Source organism: Rana temporaria, chromosome 4 (assembly GCF_905171775.1).
Source record: "Rana temporaria chromosome 4, aRanTem1.1, whole genome shotgun sequence".
Classification (NCBI taxonomy): Eukaryota; Metazoa; Chordata; class Amphibia; order Anura; family Ranidae; genus Rana; species Rana temporaria.
The window spans coordinates 387,546,560-387,574,229 of NC_053492.1; the positions used below are offsets into that span (position 1 = coordinate 387,546,560).

The 27,670-nt window shown below is 41.7% G+C and overlaps 1 protein-coding gene across 1 annotated transcript in view; it reads right to left on the minus strand.

Moving 5' to 3' along the window:
• LOC120937687 (two pore calcium channel protein 1-like) overlaps positions 1 to 27,670 on the minus strand; it is a 73,636-nt gene that overhangs the window by 10,171 nt on the left and 35,795 nt on the right. The window contains exons 8-15 of the mRNA XM_040351097.1: positions 25,903 to 26,029; positions 17,638 to 17,839; positions 14,475 to 14,619; positions 14,204 to 14,389; positions 9,607 to 9,671; positions 7,047 to 7,134; positions 6,479 to 6,548; positions 5,858 to 6,077 (exon numbers count right to left, since the gene is read on the minus strand). Of these exons, the coding sequence (XP_040207031.1) occupies positions 5,858 to 6,077; positions 6,479 to 6,548; positions 7,047 to 7,134; positions 9,607 to 9,671; positions 14,204 to 14,389; positions 14,475 to 14,619; positions 17,638 to 17,839; positions 25,903 to 26,029 (1,103 nt within the window). The remainder of the gene's footprint in view (positions 1 to 5,857; positions 6,078 to 6,478; positions 6,549 to 7,046; positions 7,135 to 9,606; positions 9,672 to 14,203; positions 14,390 to 14,474; positions 14,620 to 17,637; positions 17,840 to 25,902; positions 26,030 to 27,670) is intronic.

Below are 27,670 nucleotides of genomic sequence, written 5' to 3' on the forward strand. Positions count from 1 at the left end.
AGTGTCCGATATGTCAGCCGCAATGTCACAGTCACAATAAAATCGCAGATCGCCGCCATTTAGTAGTAAGAAAAAACATTTATAATAAAAATGCCATAAATCTATCCCCTATTTTGTAGATGCTATAACTTGTGCGCAAACCAATCAATATACGCTTACTGCAATTTATTTTACCAAAAATATGTAGAAGAACATATAATCGACCCTAAACTGAGGAAAAAAAATATAAAAAGAAAAAATTAATTGTGATATTTATTATAGCAAAAAGTAAAAATATTGTTTTTTTTTTTTTTTTTTTTCAAAATTGGCACTTTGTTTATAGCACAAAAAATAGCAGAGGTGATCAAATACCACCAAAAGAAAGCTCTATTTGTGGGGAAAAAATTTATCAAAATTTAATTTGGGTACAACGTCACATGACCGCACAATTGTCATTCAAAGTGTGACAGCGCTGAAAGCTGAAAATTGGCCTGGGCAAGAAGGGGGTGAAAATGCCCTGTATTAATGTGGTTAAAATATAAAAATAATAAAAAAAAAAAATGGTATGAACAAATTATGGGACCCTTATCCTAACATTTCCTGAACAACCTTTGGGGCAATTAAATGCAAACAAGTGATTTCTGTAGATCTCTACACCTGCTAGCGGATATTTTGGTCCACTATTCCTGAGCAAACTCTCAGATTTGAAGGGTGCTTTCCCATGCTGTGTGTTTCAGCTCTTTCTATAGATGTTTGATAGAATTCAGGTCAGGGCTCGTAGAAGGCCACTTTAGGATAACAAGCGTTTTGTTCTTAGCCATTCTGGGTTTTTTGAGCTGTGTGTTGTCATTATTGTGTTGGAGGACTCATGTCCTGACTCTAGGCCAGTGATGGCGAACCTTGGCACCCCAGATGTTTTGGAACTACATTTCCCATGATGCTCATGCACTCTGCAGTGTAGTTGAGCATCATGGGAAATGTAGTTCCAAAACATCTGGGGTGCCAAGGTTCGCCATCACTGCTCTAGGCAGTATGTTTCAGTCTTGAATTCCCTAATAGTCTGGAGATTTTTACTGTGATTTTTACTGTGCCATGCACATTTTCAGGGCACCCTGTGACAGACACAGCATAACAGCCCAAAAATATAACTAAACCTCTTCCATGTTTCACAGTAGGAACAGCTTAATTTTTTTTTCATTGGTGAACACAGCTGTTGCGACTTGACAAAAAGTTACATTTATGTCTGATTTGTCCAAAGGACTTTTTCCTAGAATCATTGTCACTTGTCAATGTGCTTTGGCAGGTTCCAGTGACCAGTCATGCTTCGTTTTTTTTTCTTTGAATAGTGAAGTCCTCCCAGGTCTTCTTTCTTTGAGCCTATGCAAAAAGTCATGGATGGTGCAATCAGCCCTCATCTATCTTGATTTTGGGATTCAACTTTGTATCTCTTGGGAAGTTTTCCTTTGTGCTTTGTCTACCATTCACCTTCTGTTCAAATCTGGGGTCAATCTTCTTCCTTTAGCCATTTTCAGGGTGGTTGGCTACACTCGCATGGGCCTTAAACATCTTTATATTTTCTAACTGTAGTAACAGTAGCATTAAACTTTTTATAGGTGGTCTTATAGCCTACACCTTTGACATGCTGTTCTATAATTTTCTTTCTGATCTATTTACACAACTCTGCTTTGCTTTCTGTGGTCCATGTTCAGTGGAGTTCAGCAGAGTGACTATTTTTCTCCATTAAAAAGGCAGAGTGACTGATTACAAGATAGAATTGATACTAATTACTTTAAAATTTCACTATGGTCTAATTATTTAAAGGATCACTAAAATGAATATATATTTCTTTTTTAAATAACAAACATGTTATACTTACCTCCACTGTGCAGCTCATTTTGCACAGAGTGGCCCCAAACCTGGTCTTCTGGGGTCCCTCTGCGGCTGTCTCGGCTCCCCCTGCAAGGACTCAACACCTTAATGCGAGCGAGTTCGCATGGTGTTGAGTGCTTGCGGGCACGCTCCCGTGATACAGCCAGCGGCCATAGCAGCTCACTGTATCACTCGGCCCCGCCCCCCCGCATCATTGGATGTGATTGACAGCAGCGCAAGCCAATGGCTGAGCTGCTTTTAATCAACCAATGAATGAGCCGGGAAGACGGCCGAGAAGCCTGCTCGTTCACGGCGCAGGACTTTCGAAGGGTCAGGCAAGTAATCAGGGGGGGTTGGGGGGCCTCTAATACTCAGATGTTTTTTCACCTTAACCACTTAAGCCCGGACCAATATGCTGCCTAAAGACCCAAGGGGTTTTTACAGTTCGGGACTGCGTCGCTTTAACAGACAATTGTGCGGTTGTGCGACGTGGCTCCCAAACAAAATTGGCGTCCTTTTTTCCCCACAAATAGAGCTTTCTTTTGGTGGTATTTGATCACCTCTGCGGTTTTTATTTTTTGCGCTATAAACAAAAATAGAGCGACAATTTTGAAAAAATGCAATATTTTTTACTTTTTGCTATAATAAATATCCCCCAAAAACATATATAAAAAAAACATTTTCCCTCAGTTTAGGCCGATACGTATTCTTCTACCTATTTTTGGTAAAAAAAAAAATCGCAATAATCGTTTATCGGTTGGTTTGCGCAAAGTTTATAGCGTTTACAAAATAGGGGATAGTTTTATTTGATTTTTTTTTCTTTTTTTTACTACTAATGGCGGCGATCAGCGATTTTTTTCGTGACTGCGACATTATGGCGGACACTTCGGACAATTTTGACACATTTTTGGGACCATTGTCATTTTCACAGCAAAAAATGCATTTAAATTGCATTCTTTATTGTGAAAATGACAGTTGCAGTTTGGGAGTTAAACACAGGGGGCGCTGTAACATTTAGTGTTCACTTAGTGTGTGTTTACTACTGTAGGGGGGTGTGGCTGTAGGACTGACATCATCGATCGAGTCTCCCTAATAAAAGGGATCACTCGATCGATGCGCCGCCATAGTGAAGCACGGGAAGCCGTGTTTACACACGGCTCTCCCCGTCTTCAGCTCCGGGGCGGCTATAAACGAATAGCCGCGCCGTCGTCCGGATCGCTCCCCGAGGCTTACCGACCGCCGCATGTAGGGGGGGGGTCCCGATCGGACCCCCCACCCACGTCAAGCAGAGGACGTACGGGTACGTACATGTGCCTGTCCGTGCCATTCTGCTGACGTATATCTACATGAGGAGGTCGGCAAGTGGTTAATGCATAGAATGCATTAAGGTGAAAAAACATTTACCTTTACAACCCCTTTAAGATCTTTTTTCTCTGGGTACCAACAAATCTGTCCAGGCCATTTTACCATGTCTTCATGCAAAAAGCAATAAATGTACCTCTTTCCACACTTTCTTTGCTTTTCTCTATGACATACCAAAGGCATGCTGATATACATGACACAATGGAGTTTAATTCCATCACAATTTAGGAGGAATGAAGCATTGTTTCAATGAGCTGTAAGGGTACTATAAAAAGGTACCAACAGACAATGCTGAAGAAGGTTAGAAAGCATTAAACAATTACTACTGTATCTTTTAGAACAACTCTAATGCATCTCACACAGCCTATATAGCCTGTTTTTAGCTGAATTATAACCTAAAAGGTATGTACAGGCAGATTAAAATGTGGCCAGTTACGCAGGGACCAGCTGATTTTAGAGCTGTGTGGCCTTCCCTGTTTGACAGAAGTTGACCAGTAGATCGTTGGATGGACTGGAAAAAAAAACTTTCATCTTCAGCGGTTGCAGCCACTGATAGGTGTATTCTGACTGCAGAGAATCCCCACTGTCAGAAGACAATGTTGCAGTGGGGACGATTCCTCCATCCACTACACTGGTGTGGATGGGTGAATCCATTTGATTAATATATATATATATATATATATATATATATATATATATATATATATATAATCAAAAGGATAAGTGCATCCTCACATGTAGTGCACATGTGGATGCACGATAGTATCACATATGCCACGTCCTAAACAAAAATGTTTAAAGAGAAAATGACCTAGGGGCTAGTCATGGACTTTAACGGCATAGTAGGTTGGTAAAGATGATATATATATATATATATATTCAGCCCACTGGCTGAAAAAAAAGAAAAAAAGCCTACTATGCTCCGCTTTACTCTCACACTTGTACAGGTTGCTCATGTACTCAAATTGCTTACTCTGATTTAACCACTTAAGGACCGAGCCTCTTTCTGAGATTTGGTGTTTACAAGTTAAAAACATTTTTTTTGCTATAAAATTACTTAAAAACCCCAAACATTATATAGTTTTTTTTTCTAACACCCTAGAGAATAAAATGGCGGTCGTTGAAATACTTTTGTCACACCGTATTTGCGCAGCAGTCTTACAAACGGCCATTTTTTTTGTTATATTGTGAAAGATAATGTTACGCCGAGTAAATTGATACCCAACATGTCCCGGTTCAAAAGTTGCGCCCGCTCGAGGAACGGTGACAAAACATTTACCCTTAAAAAATCCATGGGCGACGTTTACAAAATTCTACAGGTTGCATGTTTTGAGTTACAGAGGAGGTCAAGGGCTCTAACAGTCGCAGAGATACCTCACGTTTTCATATGCGGGCACTGCTCACGTATGCGCTCGCTTCTGCATGCGAGCTTGTCTGGATGACTTATTTTTTTATTTTGACACTGCTTTTAAATAAATAAATAATATATATATATATATATATATATATATATATATATATATATATATATATATATATATATATATATATATATATATATATATATATATATATATATATATATTTGGTCACTTTTATTCCTATTACAAGGAATGTAAAACATCCCTTGTAATAGGAAAAAGCACGGCAGGTCCTCTTAAATATGAGAGCTGGGGTCAAAAGACCTCAGATCTCATATTTAGGCTCAAATGCAATAAAAAAATAAAAATTATGTAATAAAAATAAAAAATAAAAAAGAAGATTTTTTTTCCTTAAAGAGCATTTGGGCCGGAAGTGACGTTTTGATGTCGCTTCCGCCCTGCAGTGGTATGGAGATGGGTGGTGGCCATCTTCCCCTTACTCGTCTCCATACGTAGCAAGGGAAGAGAGCCGATCGCCTCCGCCACTGCCGACGGCTCCGGTAAGCGGCAAAGGGCACCGGAGAGCGGCAGGGAGCCCCCTCTCCCACCGCCGATAAAAGTGACCTTGCAGCGAATCTGCCGCAGAGACCACTTGTATCTGAAAGCGGACCGCCCACTGAACAAGAGGATACTGGGGTTATGGTAACTAGCTGCTATAGCATAACAGCGGTATACCTCTTCAAAGTACCAACGTATTCCTGCGGCGGATGGTCTGTAAGTGATTAATTGCACACTCTGGGCTTCTCACAGTGTGAATTAGAAGCTGCAGATTTTTTTTGGGCTGGAGGACATCAAGCATCTAGAACTTACCTTGCCAGCCTTACGGTTCCTGGTCTGTGTCTTTCATTCATTGAAGTTCAGTTTTTTCAATCATAGAAGCGGGTCGGTGTTACCATGCAAATGCAGCATGCCTAGGAACGCCTACCCCTCCACATAGGCATCTACTCATCAAGGCATTTTGATACGGACATAACTATTCCCTAAGAGCCAGCACACTGCTTCCATTGGGGCAAAAAGCTCTTGAGAGAAGTAGAGCACTCTGCTGGAACCTACCACCAGCCTTGCACAGAGATCCAGTGGTAACATTACGGTGTTTAAAATAAGGTATGTAATGAAAACTTAAAGGTTTTAGCATGTTAACGAGCAGGGTAAGGAGGAACCAGGGATGGCAAAATAAAAGAAGTTTAAAATTTCAGCTTTAAAAACATTCATAATAAAAAGGATATTATGCCACTGGTTGACGACCGTCAGCTCCACTAATACAATGAACGCGTATCCTATGTTATTGAAGTTATTTTTGCAGTACTTGCTTTTAGCAAATGCAGAGTCCCTCAAGACGATGGCTCCACACTCCAGTGCAGAAGGGTCTGTGGAATTTTCAGGAAAGAAACGAATTTTGTCCTTGAAGACTTCCATTCCAATAATGGCAAACACATAATATATAACCTATGGAGGCATAAACCAGATTAACATACTGAAAAAAAAAAAAAAAGAAGAAACTTGCTCACACACACAAAGTCCATGCACGGTTTTCAAGATTTATAAAAAAAATTTAAAAAAAACTATTTTTTAAAGAAAAGAACATGTGGAAGAAAATTCCTTTATCTGGTGTACAAAAGTTGACCAAGTACCAATTTTGAAAAAGAACTGTGGGGAAGTTCCGATTTCCTGGGGACTACATGGATACGTGACTGGTGGCAAGGGACAGCTGCACTGCTTATTCTCCACATACCTTTGCTCCACATTAAATAAGTCCATTGTTGAACATCTCTGATATTGCACACAAAATAAAAGCTATACCTATGTTGAGATAATGCCAACAATGTTAACATAACAAAACTACGTACGAAAATAATACCGCAAAATGTCAGCATGGAGGGTAGGATGTTGATCAGTGTATTCATGATGACTCGAAACCTGAAAAATAGAAGTCCATGCAAATCTTTAATTTCAATACAATACATGCAAATATATTTGAAATGTAAAATCTGAACTTTTCTCATTCTTGTGTTAGCTCCCATAAAGTCCACTTTTACTTTCAAACACAAAACTGATTACAAACGCTTAGTGATGTTGAAGGAAGATGACTAGCAGGAAGGTATACTACACCTAATTACCACCTGGCTGGGTATTGGTCAGATCATTCTGCATTGGCTCTACTATGTTCTATATGTTGTATATGTATACGTTTCAATATCCTTTAAATGTTACTGACTCCAAGACCCACTTCTTTTTTAGAGATTGAGAAGAGGTGTGATTGAAATGATGCCACATTATTGTACATTACCCATTTGAAGTTGCATCCTCATTAAATGGTTATTACAGACCTGGATATAAAATGTACTAAAACAGAAGGTATATATGCATGCACCAGCCTATGTGAGTATCCAACATATAGACAGAAGCTATAGATACCTTTGAATACTGTCAATGATCCTGATGAGTCGGAGAACCCGGAGAATGAAGACAATGTCTAGGATCTGCTGGCTGTTGTACGGACTCCCTGTAGAGAAATAAACTCACCAGGTAAATATTAATAAAAGCCACCTGAAGCTGTAAAGCTGGCTATACAGTGTTTGAAATTAAGCAGGGACCGACCACATTCTGATCAGTCTGTGACCCCCCCCACCTAACAGAACTTCAAGTCATTTGATCGACTTCTGTCAAGCGGACAAGCTGAAAAACTTTTCTCATTCGGCCACTGCAGTGGCTGATCAATGTTTACTCAAAGCTGCAGGTGCAACAGTCAGAATAAAATGTGCTGACGGGAGATGTCTCCATCCACCAGAGGAATCTATTTGATTGCCGATTGTTAGAAAAAAAACACACAACAACAAAAAAAAAAACACTAAACTGTATAAGGGCTAGCTTTATAATTTGAACAAATATCACCTCCTAATTGTAGCACATAATAATAGAAAGGGTTAAAAATGATAGAGATGTCACTTAATAGTGAACAAGCCTAACTATAAAAAAACATTTTTAGATTCATAGTCAAGATGCTATTGTAAAGCCTCATACACACAATTGGCTTTTCCGCAGACAAAGCGTAGGACTTTTGTCCGAATGGCGCTGGCCAGGAATTTGACTTGCAAACAAAACGACACAATTGTCGGCCAACAAACACAAAATTACGCGGGTTTTCAGCTTTTTAGCGCCACCATTTCGGCACTTTCTATTAATGTCGTGTTTGGTGAGCATTGATTTTGAGCATGCGTGTTTGTAATTTGGACAATTGTCCACGGAAAATTTTAAAGCGTGCCATCCAACATTTGTCTGCGGAAAATCCGACAATTGTCAGATGGAGCGTACAAAACAGTCGGATTTTACGTCAATAGCCCGTCATCACACAATTTTCATTGTGTGTACGAGGCATACGAGTAATCTGCTCTGCATGCACATCACTTTGGGCTCATTCACAGCTATTCACACAGGAGTGAATGGGTCCTAAAAATTTCCCTTTAAAAATACTAAAAACCACAGCACTAAAATGTCTACCAGCCACTTAGGAAAATAAAGGAATTTTTTCTTATAATAAAGTTTTATGGAGAGAGTTTGAATAGGCCCTACCCCCTTACAATGCACTGTACATGGCGCTTGTGTATCAGCACACTAAAATATATCATTACAAACATGAACTTATCATTTATATACATGTATGAAATATACAAATACATAACATAAGAAAAACTATGTATTGCTGCACTTAAAATTTATATATAAAAAAAATACAAACAATGCAAAGTGTGTTCCATTTTATACATAGTACTAAAAAATAGGTTTAATCAAATCAATGTTTCAGTCTCAACACAGTATGGGATGTGATTTCGAAAAAAAAAAAAACCCATAGCTATATTATATTATATATACACACACACACACACACACACACACACACACACACACACACACACACACATACATACATACATACATACATATATATATATATATATATATATATATATATATATATATATATATATATATATATAGATATATACACACACAGTAAAACTGCTGGTACATTTGTCCTTTGCCAATGGGGCAAAATCAAATGTTCTTTGCATTTCCTCTACACATCAAATATTATTAATTCATAGAAAAAATAAAAATCGAATGGTTTGGGAAAATACTGCATTAGGGCCAATAGATAGAACTGAGGATCATAGGAAATAAATACAAAATTTCCTATGATCCTTTTGTTAAACTGTACAATGGATATGATCTCATACCAATCAGCACCAAAGTATTTTACACCGTTTAGCTACCTCTGGCATTTCTGTACATTTTTCACGTTTACTTTAGCATAGACGCCAATCCAAGACCAACTGGGTTGGTGTTAGGTGAAGGGTCTGCCCTAATAATCTATTAGGGCAGCCCCTATGTTAATATACCACTTTCTCCCATTCCACATTCTTCCATTTAATGTGTTGGAGGACGAGGGCGGGGGGGGGGGGGGGCTAAGAGAACCACTTTTTGTGTCTGTAACTAACAGGCAATAAATACCATATATACAAACACCTCAAAAGGTGAGCATATCAAATACAAAAATCCCGAAGGACCTATAAATAGTCACTCCTCCACTCTGGAGGTCACCACCGTAGCCAAGGAACCTGCATATAAAAATAAAATTATGCCACAGAGGAAACCAAGATAGAGTATCCCTGGGGATAAAAAGAGGGCTACCAAGGCAGTGATGGACAATGATAAAGGTCAATTAAGTTTATTTAAATAATTATGCAAACATGCAAATTATCGGGATATGTAGTATCAAAATTACAAAATACAAGCTATAATTGCTAAAATTAAAAACCAACTAGCAGCAGTATACGAGTAAACTTTAGCTTTAATAAGTACTTGTGTGGCAACACAATATGCATTCAAATTAAACAAACAGTGCATATCCAATTTGTTTTATTGATATGAAAAGTCCATTTAGACAAGGTTCCAGCTGCATACGTGAGAGACATACCTGATTTCAGTCCCGAGTTGACTATGGTGGCAATAAGGGCAGCAATGATGATAAAGGTGTCAAACCTATCAAAATAGTATAGAAGATGTTAAACATCTTTATTGACAGGGATTGGTACATAAGCAACCACACATTTAATGCTGCAAATACTGGTTTGTATTTGTGCTGAAGACTATTCAATTGCAGCCTATAGATAAGCATTTAGTAGGCATCAGTATGCAGACATGAGTAAATAAGATAAAATAAAATAAATAAAAAATTCAGTCTGATTCTACAAAAACAACCTAAAAAAAAGGTTGGGAAGGTTGGAATTCCCTACACCCCCCCCCCTTTTTTTTTGTCTCCATTTATTTTCCTTTTTCCACACATTATCCAAAGTTAGACACTTTTACATGTCCCTCCCTGAAAATAAAAATAGGTTATGCTTATTAAGATGCTCTATTTATGTAACTTGCAACTTACCCTTTCATCATTGTCTATACTATTTATTTATTTAATACTTTGTTATGATAATGTAACATGGGATTGAACAGAAATTGACAACTACTCTGTGTTAATTCCAGAGACAAGAGAGCAAAGCGGTGCCAACAAAATAGCAATGGGGGTACAGCGCTCAGGTTTGTCAGCAAGCGGTGCCAACTTGTTAGTGAAGATAAACAGGCGTGTAGTACCAATTAGTAGCCACAGGTGTCCCTTTTCATCTTGCTGGGCATGAATCCCTTGTGGTCCGGAGACTCCGGTGGTGTCCGAGGCTCCAGTCCAGAGGAGGGGTTAGCCAGGCAAGCTGTCAGCGTTTCCATGTGTGGGGGGCTGAAGGTCAGGGGGTGTGGCAAGGCCAGCTCGCATTTGGAGCCTGAAGAAGGAACCCGGATGCTCCGAATTGGAGCTAGCCTAGCCACGCCTCCTGACCTTCAGCCCCCGCACGTGGACGCGCTGACAGCTTGAATGGCTAACCCCTCTTCTGGACTGGAGCCTCGGATACCACCAGAGCGGCCAGACCAAAAGCGATTTGTGCCCAGCAAGATGAAAAGGGACACCTGTGGCTACTAATTGTACTACACGCCTGTTTATCTTTACGAACATATTGGCGTCGCTTTGCTCGCAGTGATGGGGAACCTTGGCACTTCAGATGTTTTGGAACTACATTTCCCATGATGCTCCACTACACTGCAGGGTGCATGAGGATCATGGGAAATGTAGTTCCAAAACACCTGGGGTGCCAAGGTTCCCCATCACTACACAGAGTCTGCTTCTGCTCTGACAGCTGGTAACCTATATCCCTAATCAGAGCCATTTGGTCCGATTCAGGCAGCCTTGTGGACATTCCCCCACTGCACTTTTAAGTTGCCCTTTTCCCTGTGCTACCTCCCATTCCACCTCCTCCACCCCCCTGGCAAGTGCTCTTATGGTTCTTATACTGTTAAATTCCAGAGACAAGTTCATTATCTTACCAATTGTTATTCTACATTCACAATTTCTTTATTTGCTTTCACATAATCCTGTTAAATAATTATAATATAAACTTATTGAATGAAAATAAATCCAATCCAAGTTATCTGATCCAATACAGTGTTTAAATGCTTTACATTGTATGGATCGGCTTCATTTTTCAATTTAAAGTGGGGAAAAAAGTGTTCTGCCAGAAAAGAAAAAAAAAGGAAGACGAACTGGCATCTATGGGCCGGATTCACATACCTGAGCGCATCTTTATGCCGGCGTAGCGCATCTCATATGCGCTACGCCGACTTAACACAGAGAGGCAAGCACAGTATTCACAAAGCACTTGCTCCCAACGTTGCGCCGGCGTAACGTAAATTCCTAGGCGTAAACTGGCCTAATTCAAAGTAGGTGGAAGTGGGCGTGATACATTTAAATGAACCGTGACCCCATGCAAATGATGGGCCGAACGATCGGCGCATGCGCTGTCCCGTAGACGCTTCCCAGTGCGCATGCTCAGAATCACGTCGGAACGAACGCCTTAGGCCTCGTACACACGACAGAGTTTCTCGGCAGAATTCACCGAGAAACTCGCTCAAACCCGGATTCTGCCGAGAAACTCTGTCGTCTGTATACTTTTGGCCCGATGGAGCCGCCGAGGAACTCGTCGAGAAAATAGAGAACATGTTCTCTATTTTCTCGTTGTTCTATGGGAGAAGGCGGCCCGCCGAGCTCCTCGGCGGCTTCATCCCTGAACTCACAGAGGAACTCGACGTGTTTGGCACGTCGAGTTCCTCGGCCGTGTGTACGGGGCCTAAGATACGTCGAATCACTGAACGTAACCTACGCCCAGCCCTATTCACGTAGTACTACGTAAACGATGTAAAATACGACGGCAGTTCAGTGGTCCATACCTTTGCATCGGATGCGCCTTCTATATGTGGAATAACTTTACGCCGGATGTACGCCTTACGTAAACCGCGTATATTAATGCGCCGGGCGCAAGTACGTTTGTGAATCGGCGTATCTCACTCATTTGCATATTCGAATCGTAAATCAATGGGAGTGCCCCTTGCGGCCAGCGTAAATATGCGCCCACGATACAACAGCGTAGGAAACTTATGTCGGTCGGATGAAGCCTAGTTTCAGGCGTATCTTGCTTTCAGAGTCAGGCGCATAGATACGACGGCGCATATGTGTACTTACGCGGCGTATCTCGAGATACATCGGCGTAAGTGCTACGTGAATCCGGGCCAGTGTCTTTTTTTTTTTTCCCCAATACAGGTTAATCGATTTTTAAAGCAAGATAGTATTTTCTAGAATAAAAACGGTTCTCTTCTTCTTTCCCAGACAGGAGGGAACACTTCTACTATATCCAACTTAGGCATTTTACTGTATACATTTCCTCCTTTGCTCCATTCCTTCCCTTTTACTCTCACACATTGTAAAAAAGTAAATGACAGTCTGATCCACAGTCACCAAGCCTACTGTAGAATTGTGATATGCCAATGTCAATAATGTTATTGTGGTTAATTCTTATTTAAACCATTTGTATAACAATTTTTTTTTTTTAAATAAGATTGTTTTGTTTGAAAAGCAGCCACATTAGAAAAGAGTAGAAAAGCATATCCCCTGCCAACATGCTGAATAGACCCATTCTCTATGTGGAGGCAGTGGTCTATGCAGAGGTCTAACACTACCTGCCGAGTCAGGCCTACAGCTGTGCAAACAGCAAAGCTCACACCCATGCTGACTGGAGAGCTCTAGCTGTGATTCCAAAGAGGTGTGGTGGATCTCTTCAGAGAGATCACTGCTTTAACATAGGAAGCAGAGTTCATTCATGACAGCATTCTGGCAACTGTAAGAATTGGAAACCTTTTGTTTTGATGAACCTGAAATGTATTCAGCCAAGTTTAACTGGACTTTAATTATTTATATTAGAAAATTTTAAGAAAACAACCATGCTTGTAAATTAATCACTTAAGGACCAGCTGCCACTGTTATACTACGGCAGGTTGGCTCCCGTGGGGAAATCGCCTTCATGGTACGTTGGCCGCTTTAAGTGCTCTACAGGGCGCGCGCATGGCCCTGGAGCCGATGCCCGTCGGCCACCCGCAATTGCTCCTGACAGAACGGAGATCTGTCAGTGTAAACAAACAGATCTCCGTTCTCTCAGGGGAGGAGAGACAGATCTGCTGCTCCTAAAGTTTAGAAACAGCGATTGGTCTCCTCCTCCAGGCAGTCCCATCCCCCTACAGTTAGAACACACATGAGGAAACACATTTAACCCCTTGATTACACCCTAGTGTTAACCCCTTCCCTGTCAGTAACATTTATACAGTAATCAGTAGCTATTTTGGCTCTGATTGCTGTATTAATGTGAATGGTCCCAAAAAAGTGTCAAAAGTGTCCAATCTGTCTGCCACAACGTCGCAGTCCCGCTAAAAATCGTTGATCCCCGCCACTACTAGTAAAAAAAAAAAAAAAAGACATAAATCTATCTCCTATATTGTAGATGTTATAACGTTTGCTCAAACCAATCAATATAAGCTTATTGCGATATTTTTTACCGAAAATCTGTAGAAGAATATATTATCGGCCTAAAACTGACTGTTTTTAAAAATATAAAAATAAATCGTTTTAGGATATTTATGATAGCAAAAAGTAAAATTTTTTTTCAAAATTGTCGCTCCTTTTTTGTTTATAGCAAAAAAAAAAAAATGGAGAGGTGACCAAATACCACCAAAAGAAAGCCATTTGTCGGGGAAAAAAGGACGTTTTGTTTGGGTACAGCGTTGCACGATCGTGCAATGGTCAGTTAAAGCGGTGCAGTGCCGTATCGCAAAAAATTCCCTGGTCAATAAGGTGGCAAATCCTTCCGGTCCTTAAGTTGTTAAAGAGGACCAGTCTGAAAAGGCATTTGTAAGAAACTGAATCTCCACTCATGTTTTCATAATAGTACAACTTCACATTTCAGCAATATGTACTGTGCATTTACATAAATAGTCAAAGAAGAAATGTGAGCTCAATGTCAGGACCCAAATGTTAACGTTTGATCCACTCTGAATCACAAATGGGCATATCTGGGATTTTTTTTTTCCACAGAGAAAATGAATTTATTACTGAATTATGAACTGAAAAAAGTAAAACAACAACATACCAGTTCCAAAACTGATTCTTGCCAAAGAAAGTCCTAGGATCATATGTGTAGAGTTTCAGGAGAATTTCTATAACGTAGAGAGAGAGGAACCCCCACTCTGCATGGGATATTAGTGGGTTTCGGTCATCCAGGGCAATAAAAATGGCATTGATTAGAATGATCACATCAAAAGCATAAACAAACCCCCTGAAATGGAAAAAAATGATAAGAAATGTGTAGCAAGCACATGAGAAAAGTTGTTATTACTGCACTTTCTATCAGGGAAACTTACTTATGATGGACGACCCAGCGTATAAAGCGACTTGCTGCACTTCTGTACAAATGAGGCAGCCAGCATTCAATTGGATGTTTTCGAGCCTTCACAGTGATAACTTTAATGTTTAACAAGTCAGCTAAACGGATAAAGGCTTTCTTCCCTGTGTAAGAAAGGACCTGTGTTAATTTCTTGAGGTTTGCAGACAATCAAAATACTCATTCTTTGAAAGGCCTAAACATAACTCTTCCAGCACTTCCTGGCCGGCTTGGGTCCACTGGGCAGGTGGAGATGACATCACAACAGAAAGCTGGCCAGGAAGTGCTGAGAGCCAGCAGCACAGCTCAAGACAGCCTTCCAGGGATCTACAATCAGTGGGATCGACCTGGAACTAGACAGGGGTGCTTGTAGCTAGAGGAGCGTTCTCCATGCTGTTTCTTGCGAGTTACTTGTGGAAATAAAATTGTTTGTTTTTTATGCTACACTTACAGGTGAAACTCGAAAAAAATTAGAATATCATGCAAAAGTTAATTTATTTCACTAATGCAACTTAAAAGGTGAAACTAATATACGAGATAGACTCAGTACATGCAAAGCAAGATAGTTCAAGCCGTTATTTGTCATAATTGTGATCATTATGGCTTACAGCTCATGAAAACCCCAAATCCACAATCTCAGAAAATTTTAAAATTACATGCAATCAATAAAACAAGGATTGTACATAGAACAATATCGGACCTTTGAAAAGTAGAAGCATGCATATGTACTCAGTACTTGGTTTGGGCCCCTTTTGCAGCAATTACTGCTTCAATGCGGCGTGACATGGAAGCCATCAGCCTGTGGCACTGCTGAGGTGTTATAGAAGACCAGGATGCTTCAATATCGGCCTTCAGCTCTTCTGCATTATTCGGTCTCACGTCTCTCATCTTTCTCTTGGCAATGCCCAATAGATTCTCTATGGGGTTCAGGTCAGGCACGTTTGCTGGCCAATCAAGCACAGTAATCCCACAGTCATTGAACCAGGTTTTGGTGCTTTTGGCAGTGTGGGTAGGTGCCAAGTCCTGCTGGAAAATGAAGTCAGCATCCCCATAGAGCTCGTCTGTGGAAGGAAGCATGAAGTGCTCCAAAATCTCCTGGTAGACGGCTGCGGTCACCCTGGATTTAAAGTGGAGGTTCACCCAAAATATAATCTTTTAACATTAGATTTAGGCTAATTAAGGGGAGCAGAAACGGGTATTTTTTTTTTTAAATCAATGCTGTACTTACCGTTGTAGAGATAGATGTTCTCCCGCCACAAATAGCAACGCCCAGTCCCGAAGATCATTCCCGGAAGTGGCGGGAGAACATCTAACTCTACAACGGTAAGTACGGCATTGATTTAAAAAAAAATACCCGTTTCTGCTCCCCTTAATTAGCCTAAATCTAATGTTAAAAAATGTTTTCCGGGTGAACTCCCGCTTTAATGAATCACCGTGGACCAACACCAGCAGATGACATGGCTCTCCAAATCAACACAGACTGTGGAAACTTCACACTGGACTTCCAAGCATCTTGCAGTGTGTGCCTCTCCATTCTTCCTCCATACTCTGGCTCCTTGGTTTCCAAATAAGATGCAAAATTTGCTCTCATCAGAAAAGAGGACTTTGGACCACTGAGCAACAGCCCAGGTCTGTTTTTCTTTAGCCCAGGTAAGTCGATTCTGAAGTCTGTTGTTCAGTAGTGGCTTGGCAAGAGGAATACGACATTTGAAGCCCATGGCCAGGATCCATCCACTCCGTGTGAAAGTCCAACACTTTTGAATGGCCTTTTCCTGACAATGCTCTCCAGGCTGCGGTCATCCCTGCTGCTTGTGCACCTTTTTTTTCCCACACTTTTCCCTTCCACATAACTTTCTATTAATGTGCTTTGATACAGTGTGCGGGGACCGCCCTGTCCGCCGACAGATCAGCGGGGATTTACGGATGATCCCCACTGGCCCTCTGTGTGAAAGGGCCCTTTGAGCCTAGAATAGCACCTTTTCACAATATTAAAATTTTCTGAGATTGTGGATCATGAGCTGTAAGCCATAATTATCACAATTATGACAAATCACGGCTTGAACTATCTTGCTTTGCATGTAATGAGTCTATCTCATATTAGTTTCACCTTTTAAGTTGCCTTAGTGAAATAAATGAACTTTTGCACAATATTAAAAATTTTCGAGTTTCACCTGTAGAGGATCTTCTTCCATTTCACATTCACACAGAGTATCTTCTAGCTCTTGATGAATCCACTGCCACGAGTCAAGCTTTTTGTGAACTTTTGGACTCATTGGACTTTAAGGACTTTCAATTACACCTGCCTTTATTCATTGTATACCTGGGTGGCTCCATCACAGTGCGCCAAAACATCCCATTTGTTTTTTCCAAAAATTGATTGGTAAAGGAGGGGGGGGAAATACATGTTTTTTCTCCCAAAAAAATTGACACGTTAATGTAGAAGTCCAGTCAAATACTATTGATGCTTAAACCTGTTCTCACCCCCATTCTAAGTCCTATTCTAACTATCCTGTAAGGTATAGATCTGTATACTTACCTATTATGAGGGCACTCCATTTCGGTGACATGATCAGCCCCCAGCACCGCCTTTAATGTAAAAGAGGTACAGCAGACACTGATGGTCCATAATAAGCCTATGGGTGACGGTACTGCATAAGCATTGCAGCTGTTGGTGATCTCTCCACTTCACTGAAGCCGGCCGCTGGAAGCCAATCATGTGACTGGGCTGGAGTTCTCTCAGAATAGGCAAGTATAGACATATTTTCTTGATAGGCTTAGAATGGGGGTTGGGGCAGGTGTAAGCTTATTTGTATTTGACTAGCCTTCTACTTTAAGATCTACAGGAGCAGAGGTTCTTTTTAAAATCACAGGTATAAATTACCACAGTAGTACCCTGAAAATACAGATGGCAAAAGGGAGCAGATCTCTTATACAAGGCGTGTTCACCTGATACTAGGGAAGAATGGGTTAGATATTTAAAAAGCATTCCCTGTCCTGTTTGGTCATCAAGTCTCTCCCCGAGAAACCGCCTAAACAAAAATGTTTCAATCCAGTGAAGGAAATTTGTTTACATTAATTTTGATAAATTTCCCAGTGATTTATCATAGAGTATCTAAAAGGATTTAGAGCTTGTATTTACTCACCCACACATCTTTGGTTTTCTTCTTTAGACACTCTTAGCAGCAGTTCTCTGTGAGAGTTACTGATATCTGGTGCCACCAACTTCACCAGTTTGTTCCATGTGGCCTCGGTTATAACAAAATCTGAATCTTCTTTCACTTTGAGTGCATTAAATGCCTCGGCCATCTTACGACGCTTCATGTAAGCTAGCTTACGGATTTCATTCTGGAAGTAAAATGTAACAATTTTCAGCTGATAGGCTATAACTAAATACCAATTAAACAAGTAGAAAAAAAAATACCTTAGAGCTTTTATGATATACCTGCAGTAACCCACTGAATTCAATCATGATTCATTCTGTACTGGTCTGACTAAAACAGCATGAGTTCCGATTGGTTGCTATTGATTTCTGCTCTCAAGATTTCGATTAAAAAAAACGATTTGCTTTAGAGGCACAGTCAATCTAGCATCAGGTGTTTTATGTATTCAGTGTAACTTCAAAAAAATAAACCAGCCTTTCTCAATCTTTTTACCATGGAGGGACTCTTGAAAAACGTTTGAGATCTCAGAGATTTCCCAAAAGAATTTTCTGATCTACAGCTTAGGGTGAGTTAGCGTAAGTCACACTTACTGCTTTCATAATCTTCTATGTGAATTGTTAGTTTAAAGTGGATGTAAACCCTCTCCTATACCTAGTGAAGTGAATAGCCTCAGATGATACCAAGAGATAAAATAAATCTCCTTAATTACGTTTAACATATATATCTACTGTCTTTAGCTTTCTGCATTCTTTAGAATGCACATCGTGTTAGAAATCTGTTTTACCATTTCAGCAGTGGGTGTGGAGTCTGGGCATACATTGTGTGAGAGCTGATTGGAGGAAAGGCACACACCCTCTCTCCACATAGGCAGAAAGAAACTTGCAGAGCTGTACTGTGAATAGACAAGCTCTCTGCTTATCTATCACAAATTTCCAGCTGCTTTTATCGTGTGTGTCAGAAAACTTGTTTGAAGTTATCATGCTAATAACAGTGGAACGGAGCAGCAAAAACACACGGGACATATAGCTTTGGATAAAGGCAAGTAAACACTACAGATATATGGGCCCAGGTTAGATTTCATGAATGGGGTTCACAACCACTTTAACTACTTGACGACTAGCCACCACCGTTATACGGCAGCAGGTTACCTCCCCTGCGTGAATTGCCGAAGCTGTACGGCGGCCATTAAGGACTATAGGGGGTGCCCGCATTGCGAGGCTGGACCTGATTCACGTGGCTGGCGGCTGCGACATCTGCTGGCGTCCCGCGATCACTCCATGTAAACAGACCGATCCTCATTCGGCCAGGGAAGTAGAGAGAGATCTGCTGTTCCTAGTGATCAGGAACAGCGATCTTTCTCTACTCCCCGTCAGTACACTCCCCTTGCAGTTAGAAATACCTCCTTAGGACACAATTAACCCCTTGATTGCCCCTTAGTATAAACCCCCTTCCCTGCCAGTGACATTTATACAGCGATCAGTGCCTATTTTTAGCCCTGATTGCTGTATAAAATGTCAATTGTCCAAAAGAAAAAAAAGTGTCAAAAGTGTCCGATCTATCCGCTGCAATGTCACAGTCCCGCTAAAATTTGCTGATCATTACTAGTAAAATAAATAAATAATAATAAAAATGCCACAACTATTTTGTAGACGCTATACATTTTGCGCAACTTTTTTGATATTTATTATAGCAAAAAGTAAAAAAAATTTTTTCCCAAAATACCGGTAGTTGCTCTTTTTTTGTATATAGTGCAAAAAAAAAAAAATAAGAGGTGATCGAATAACCATCAAAAGAAAGCTCTATTTGTGGAGAAAAATGGACGTAAATTTTGTTTGGGTACAGCGCCGCACGACATGCATATCGCAAAAACTGGCCTGGTCATTATGGGGGCAAATCTTCCGGTTCTTAAGTGGTTAAGTCAGCTATCTAGCATGTGGTGCCTTGTTTGTGTTATACAATATAGAGCAGGGGTGCCCAACCAGTGGCCCGCGGAGCCCATTGATGTGGCCTGCGACCGGCTCTGGGACGGTGGTTTGGCAAGCCCAGATCGCAGGTTGCCGACCTGCCATCCCAGAGCATCAATGTTGTGAATGAAGCCAAAGGTAGATAAAGCAAGCAGTTGCAGAGCTGATCCTTCCTGTACAGCACAAGCTCCTGTCACAATCGATGCCAAATTATCTCTGCCTGGGACAGCAACAGAAGGCGAAACAGAATAGAAGACTGTTATTAAAGGTAAGTTTATTAAGAGGGGGTTCACCCTTAGAGGGCACTTTTCCCCCTTAGATTCCTGCTCGTTTTTACTAGGGGAATCGGCTATTTATTTTAAAATATGTGCAGTACTTACCCGTTTACGAGATGCATCCTCTCCGTCGCTTCCGGGTATGGGCTTCGGGAATGGGCGTTCCTTCTTGATTGACAGTCTTCCGACGGTCGCATCCATCGCGTCACGATTTTCCGAAAGAAGCCGAACGTCGGTGCGCAGGCGCAGTATAGAGCCGCACCGAAGTTCGGCTTCTTTCGGCTACGAGTGACGCGATGGATGCGACCGTCGGAAGCCTCTTGGAAGGCTGTCAATCAAGAAGGAACGCCCGCTCCCGAAGACCCATACCCGGAAGCGACGGAAGAAGATGCAGCTCGAAAACGGGTAAGTACAGCTCATATTTTACTACAAATAGCCGATTCCCCTAGACCGAACGAGCAGGAACCTTATGGGAGAAAAAAAAAAAATTCATAAATGGGTGAACTCCCGCTTTAATGAAATAACAGTGTATGTATGGGCATATCTGTTCTGCAGTGGTTACTAGGCTGCTTTCAAACTAATCCTACACCTGCGGGTTACCTGCACTGAGCCATAGACTTCTGTTATTATCTGTGGGTTTGGTGCGCTTTCAGAAAGTCCACTATTCCATCAGGATGTGATAGACGTCTATGGCAAAGTGCAGCCAACCTGCAGGAAAGCCACAGGTGCACGTGGCGCATCAGTGTGAAAGCAGCATTAGGACCCAATCAGACCCTCCATTCAACCCTGCTTACCTCCAATCCGATACACTTAAAAAAATGTTAAATAATAATAATCAGAAGGGTATCTGTCCCCTTTCAACTGGGCGGATTGAATTTGAGGGCCCAAAGAGTAGTGTGGGCTGTGTCTGTATCCGTTCTGCATATGGAGCATTGACACAGACCTGTCATACGTCCATTCCACTTGTTTTGGCCCGCAACCGGTTACCAAGTCGCTTTAGTGGCCCTCACTCTTCAAAAGGTTGGGCACCCCTGCTATAGAGGATGCATTGCTTAGCTGATTCAATAGGTTCTGGCCCTCTTTTTACCCAGTACAAACACTGGTCTCTGGACCAAACCACAGAGTCAATCCGTACAGTGCAAGGCTAATAAACTTGTATTATGTGTTGTGGAGGCAAAAGTGCAACCATTGCCTACAGCAGTTTACAGACGTGGCTGACTGATCACATGGGTCAAGGGAGCTAGGTAGGCAACACATCCACTTCTGCAACCCTCTAGACATAAAGAGCATTTAGGTGCGGGGGACTACTGCAGGAGTATTTTTCAATTTTTTTGCTGTACACAGAGCTGAGCTTTAGGAACCATGTAGATCAGGGGTGCTCAACCTTTTGAAGAACAAAGCCACCTAAGTTATTTGGTAACTGGTCGTGGGCCACAATGAAATAAAGGTTCACGATTAAAAAATGTTTTTGAAAAGCATAATGAAAATTTTATAGCGTTTACAAAATAGGGGATAGTTTTATTGCATTTTTATTAATATTTTTTTTTTTACTACTAATGGCGGCGATCAGCGAATTTTTTTTGTGACTGCGACATTATGGCGGACACATCGGACAATTTTGACCCCTTTTTTTTGGACCATTGTCATTTTTACAGCAAAAAGTGCTATCAAAATGCACTGTTTACTGTGTAAATGACAATTGCAGTTTAGGAGTTAACCACTAGGGGGCACTGTAGGGGTTAAGTGTGACCTCATATGCGTTTCTAATTGAAGGGGGGCGGGGCTGGAAGTGTGACGTCAGTGATCGTCTTTCCCTATATCAGGGAACAGACGATCACTGACACTGCCACAATGAAGAACGGGGAAGGTGTGTTTACACACACCCCTCCCCGTTTTTCAGCTCCGGTGACCGATCGCGGGACACCGGCGGCGATCGGGTCCGCGGATCCCACGGGCGCGGTCACGGAGCTTCGGACCGGGTCACGAGCGCACTCGCGACCCCATGGCTGGGCTTAAAGAGACACGTACAGGTACGTGATTGCGCCCAGCCGTGCCATTCTGTCGGCGTATATCCGCGTGAAGAGGTCCTTAAGTGGTTAAAGGAACCTATTTAGAAAATAAAAAATTAACCTTTACAACCCCTTTAACTGTGATGTTTAATAAACTGACATTTTACCTGTTAGATAGGTTCCTCTCCCAGGCGGAGTGATACCAAAGGAACTTTGCCTGGGACAGGACACAGCGCTATAGAGGAAGCATCCTGTTCTCTTATGGTCTGGCTTCATCCACTCTGATTCTCTGGGATGGCAGATTGGCAACCCGCCACCCAAGAGGAGGAGGTCGCAGACCACCTCAGAGGGTTCCGCAGCCATAGGTTGAGCACCCCTGATGTAGATAATTTAATGTCCAGAGTCTGGGCACAGGTACACCTTAGGCCTCATGGATGAAATCCAGATCTCTAAACGCATATATTTTTTCATATGAATTCAAAATTACACAGTGGTTAAAAAAAATAAACCAAAAAAACCTGGACTCCTTTATACAAAAAGGTTTAATAATTATCTCTAAATACACATTACAATCTCTCTTGAGATTCCACCTCTCATTCTATGATGTGAATACAATGGGGCAGTTCCACAAAAGAATTACGCCGGCGTATCTATTAATACGCCGGCGTAATTTTAAATTTCCCGCGTCGCATCTTTGTTTTGTATCTACAAAACAAGATACGACGGCATCTGGGATAGATCCGACAGGCGTACGTCTTAGTATGCCGCCAGATCTTTGGTGCATTTTTTCCGTCGGCCGATATGTGTCGTTTCCGTCGAATTCCGCGTCGAGTATGCAAATTAGCTAGTTACGGTGATCCACGAACGTAAGTCCGGCCGGTGCATTTTTTTTACGTCGTTTGCGTTCGGCTGCTATATGGTGGTGTACTCAATGTTAAGTATGGCCGTCGTTCCTGCATCGAAATTTGAATTTTTTTACATCGTTTGCGTAAGTCGTTTGCGAATAAGGATTTGCGTAAAATGACATCACCGTCGTAAGCATTGGCTTGTTCCGGTTTAATTTCGAGCATGCGCACTGGGATACCCCCACGGACGGCGCATGCGCCGTTAAAAAAAAAACGTTGTTTACATCGGGTCACAACGTATTTACATAAAACACGCCCCCATTACATCCATTTGAATTCCGCGCCCTTACGCCGCCAAAGATACACTACGCCGCCGTAACTTACGGCACGAATTCTTTGAGGATTCGAAAAAAAAAAAAATTACGGCAGCGTAGTGTATCTTAGATACGCTGCGCACGGCGTAAAGATGCGCGGAGGTACGTGAATCTGCCCCAATGGCTTTAACTAACATTAATTAAAAAGCCAGTAAAACTGCATTTATCAATATCTGACTAATTGACATTTCCACACAACACAATAAAAAGTATAAAAAATATATCAAAATAAAAGTGCAGTGCATCCGGAAAGTAGTCACAGCACTTCACTTTTTCCACATTTTGTAAAGTTACAACCTTATTCCAAAATGGATTAACTTCATTATTTTTGTCAAAATTCTACAACTAATACCCCATAATGACAACGTGAAAGCAGTTTGTTTGAAATCTTTGCACATTTATTAAAAATAAACAAAACAAAAAAAAATAATCACATAATGTATTCACAGCCTTTGCTCAATACTTTGTTGAAGCACCTTTGGCACCAATTACAGCCTCTTTTTGAGTATGATGCTACAAGTTTGGCACACCTGTTTTAGGACAGTTCCATTCTTCTTTGCAGGACCACTCAAGGTGCATCAGGTTGGATGGGAAGCGTCGGTGCACAGCCATTTTCAGATCTTCCCAGAGATGGTAAATCAGGTTCAAGTCTGGGCCACTCAAGGACATTCACAGAGTTGTCCTGTAGCCACTTATTTTTTTATCTTGGCTGTGTGCATAGGGTCATTGTCCTGTTAGAAGATGAACTTTTGCCCCAGTCTGAGGTCCAGAGCACTCTGGAGCAGATTTTCATCAAGGATGTCTATGTACATTGCTGCATTCATCTTTCCTTCGATCCCAACTAGTCTCTCAGTTTCTGCTGCCGAAAAACACCCCCACAGCACAATGCTGCCACCACCATGCTTCACTGTAGGGATGGTATTGGCCAGGTGATGAGCGGTGCCTGGTTTCCTCCAGTCATGACGCTCGCCATTAAGGCCAAAGAGTTCAATCTTTGTTTCATCAGACCAGAGAAATTTGTTTCTCATGGTCTGAGCCCTTCATGTGCCTTTTGGCAAACTCCAGGCGGCTGTCATGTGCCTTTTACTGAGGAGTGGCTTCCGTCTGGGCACCATCATACAGGCCTGATTGGTGGAGTGCTGCAGAGATGGTTTGTTCTTTACTGTACCCTTCCCCAGATCTGTGTCTCGATACAATCCTGTCTCGGAGGTCTACAGACAATTCCTTGGACTTCACGGCTTGGTTTGTCCTCTGACATGCACTATTTGTTACCTGTTGGACTTTATAAAGACAGATGTGTGCCTTTCTAAATCATGTCCAATCAACTGAATTTACCACAGGTGTGCTCTAATCAAGTTGTAGAAACATCTCAAGGATGATCAATGGAAACAGGATTCATCTGAGCTCAATTGTTAGTGTCATGGTAAAGGCTGTGAATGTACATGAGATTTTTTATTTTTAATAAATTTGCAAAGATTTTAAACAAAATTCTTTCATGTTGTCATTATGGGGTATGGTTTGTAGAATTTTGAGGAAAATAATGAATTTAATACATTTTGGAATAAGGCTGTAACATAACATGTGGAAACAGTGAAGCGCTGTGAATACTTTCTGGATGCACAATGCGCCAAGTACACCTAAATTGTACCAATAGGAGGTAGTATAGATTATACAAAAATAAATATATATCTGGTGCAGGGATAAAAAGGATATGTAAACCACCAGGCTTGTGTGGATAGGACAGTTTTCAAGGAAGATAGACAGAATCACCCATCCATTACATGAATTCAAAAACCGAGCCACATAGAAAGTCAAAAATATCAGGAGCCTCACTTGATATTAACCTTATACCCCAAATGAGGACCCTATAAGAACGGATACATTGGGCATTTAATCATTTGTATTTTAGATTACTTTTCAAGTTAAAAGGAAACACCTTTAGTCAAAAAGCTGACTAGGATCTAGCTCCGAAAGCCTTGTAAGTTTTTGCATTCACATGGCTGTACTTTTAATAAGATCAGATTAAGGGCCCCTTCACACCAGATGCAGTGGGGTGCATTTCTGACTGCACTCCAACTGCATAGACCACAGGTGTCAAACACAAGGCCCACGGGCTGAATCCGGCCCTCCTGGCCATTTCATGTGGCCCTCGCACCTCTCCTGCAACTGCAGGAGAGCTCCAGCCCTCCTCTGGTCCTCCTCCAGACCCTTACTTTCTGCATTCAAGCATTGCATTCAGCTTCTTTCCAGCAGCAGCAAAAGGAAAGAGGGTATACTGTGATGTAAGGGAGTGGGGGACTTAACTTCTGATGGTGGGGTGGCTCTTGACATCTAATGTAAGGGGAGGGGATGTGCTGGACATCTAATCTAACAGATACAACCGGCCCCTTTGAGGGCAATCATAATGGTGATGCGACCAACTGTGAAATTGAGTTCGACACCCCTGGCATAGACAGTCCAGAATCCAGGGTTATCCTATGGGCATAGTTCACACTATTGCAATGAAAAAATGTGAATGCACAAAAATAGTGCACATAAAATTCCAAAGTAAAAAGAAGATGGAAATTACCTCAAAAGACTTGCAAGCTTAAGAAAAATGCACTGAAAATACATGCAAATGCATGTAAATGCACAATGCACAATACTGTGCATGCAAAAACTTGCAGCTTCTGGTGTGAATGGGCTCTTAATGTAGTTCAAATAGTCAACCAACGTTTCTCTACCGATCTTATTAGTATAGCAATTTGTTAATTCCTTTAATTGTATTATGAGTGATCTACCTTTAAGTGCTTCCTGTAATTGTTGTACACAACAGCCAAGAAGACTGACATGAAGATGTAAGTGTTCAAAATGATGTAGGCAATGAAGAAAATGGAATACCACCAGTTGTAGTCATAAGCTGGCATCCTGAAAACAAGATATTAAAGAAATACATGACAACAAAACTTTGCATACTAATTACAAACATACAGAAAAGTGGATAATGATCCTTCACTTACGTTTTAGGGCCCTTTCACATGTACAGATCCTGTGAGGATCCTTACCTTTATCATCTGCTTGCTCAGCGGGGATCGCTCTGTTGATCCCCGCTGATCTGGCAGATGGCAGGGCGGCCCCTGCACACTGTGTAGGGACCGCCCTGTCAGATCTCCGCTTTCCTCTATGGGGGGGGGGGGGGGGGGAAATCGGATGCGGACTGTCTGTCCGTTTTCATCCGATCCGATCCTCAGACGGATGGAAAAATAGGATTTTCCTCCGTCTGCAGAAAAGGACCATAGCGGGGACCGATGAGATCGGATGCACTGACACCCGCTATCCCATAGGGATACATGTATGTCCGTATTTCATCTGAAAACGGATGCATGAAATACAGACATACGGTCCGCAGGTGTGAAAGGACCCTTACAGTGAGATCTATAAAAGCTGTACAATTGCAATGCAATTTTAGACCACTAAATATATAAACCAAGACATTATATATGACAAAAACAAAATATATATTGTTTTTCTGAAACTCCATCATATAAATGATATATATTTTTGAGTGTGAACCACAAATCCTGTATTGGGCTATATACTGGTCTGCTGGAGGGTACCATTTTCCCACTTTTTCCAGAACTGTCAGCTCACGTGTACTGAAGCTGAAAGGGTACTTTACTACCCTGGAATCTGTAAGCAGTTTGTGTGTCAGAGAACGACAGGCTCCACCACAATGCCATGTTGCACTGTAAAAAAAGAACCTGAACCTCCAATTACCTTCACATCAGGTAATTTCTTCCATTTAGCATCCTTGGAGTATGTGTGCGACTCGATTTTGTGTTCATTAAACTATTCTTGCCATGTGGCAGGTTGCATTATCCTTCTGAAAGAGGCTACTGCCATCAGGGAATACGGTTTCCATGAAGGGGTGTACTTGGACAGCAACAATGTTTAGGGTAAGTGGTACAGTATGTGTCAAAGTAACATCCATGTGAATGGCAGGACCCAAAGGTTTCCCAGCAGAACATTGCCCAAAGCAACACACTACCTTCACCAGCTTGCCTTCCTTCCATACTGCATTCTGGTGCCATCTCTTTGGTAGGTAAGTGACGAAAATGGCCCCGGCCATCCACATGATGTAAAAGAAAACGTGATTCATCAGACCAGGCCACCTTTTTCTATTGCTCCGTGGTCCAGTTCTAATGCTCATGTGTTCACTGTAGGCTCTTTAGGCTGTGGACACGGGTCAGCATTGATACCCCGATTGGTCTGAGCTATGCCCCACACACACACACACAAACTGCAATGTCCATTTTTATTGCTTTCAACACATCAACTTGAGGGACAACATATGCCCAATAAATCCCACTGACCTTCAGATGCCATTACGCCAGGAACCCTACTGCGCATGCGCGAGGCCCCGCTCCTCTCTCCTATTGGCCCGGCGGCCAGGGGAGGAGAAGGGAACTCCGCGGTGACATCACGGGCCGTGGCCCAAACTCCCAGAAGTGGGAAAGGATACCAGGTATCCGGTCCCCCCTCTCTCCCAAAAGGTGCCAATTGTGGCAC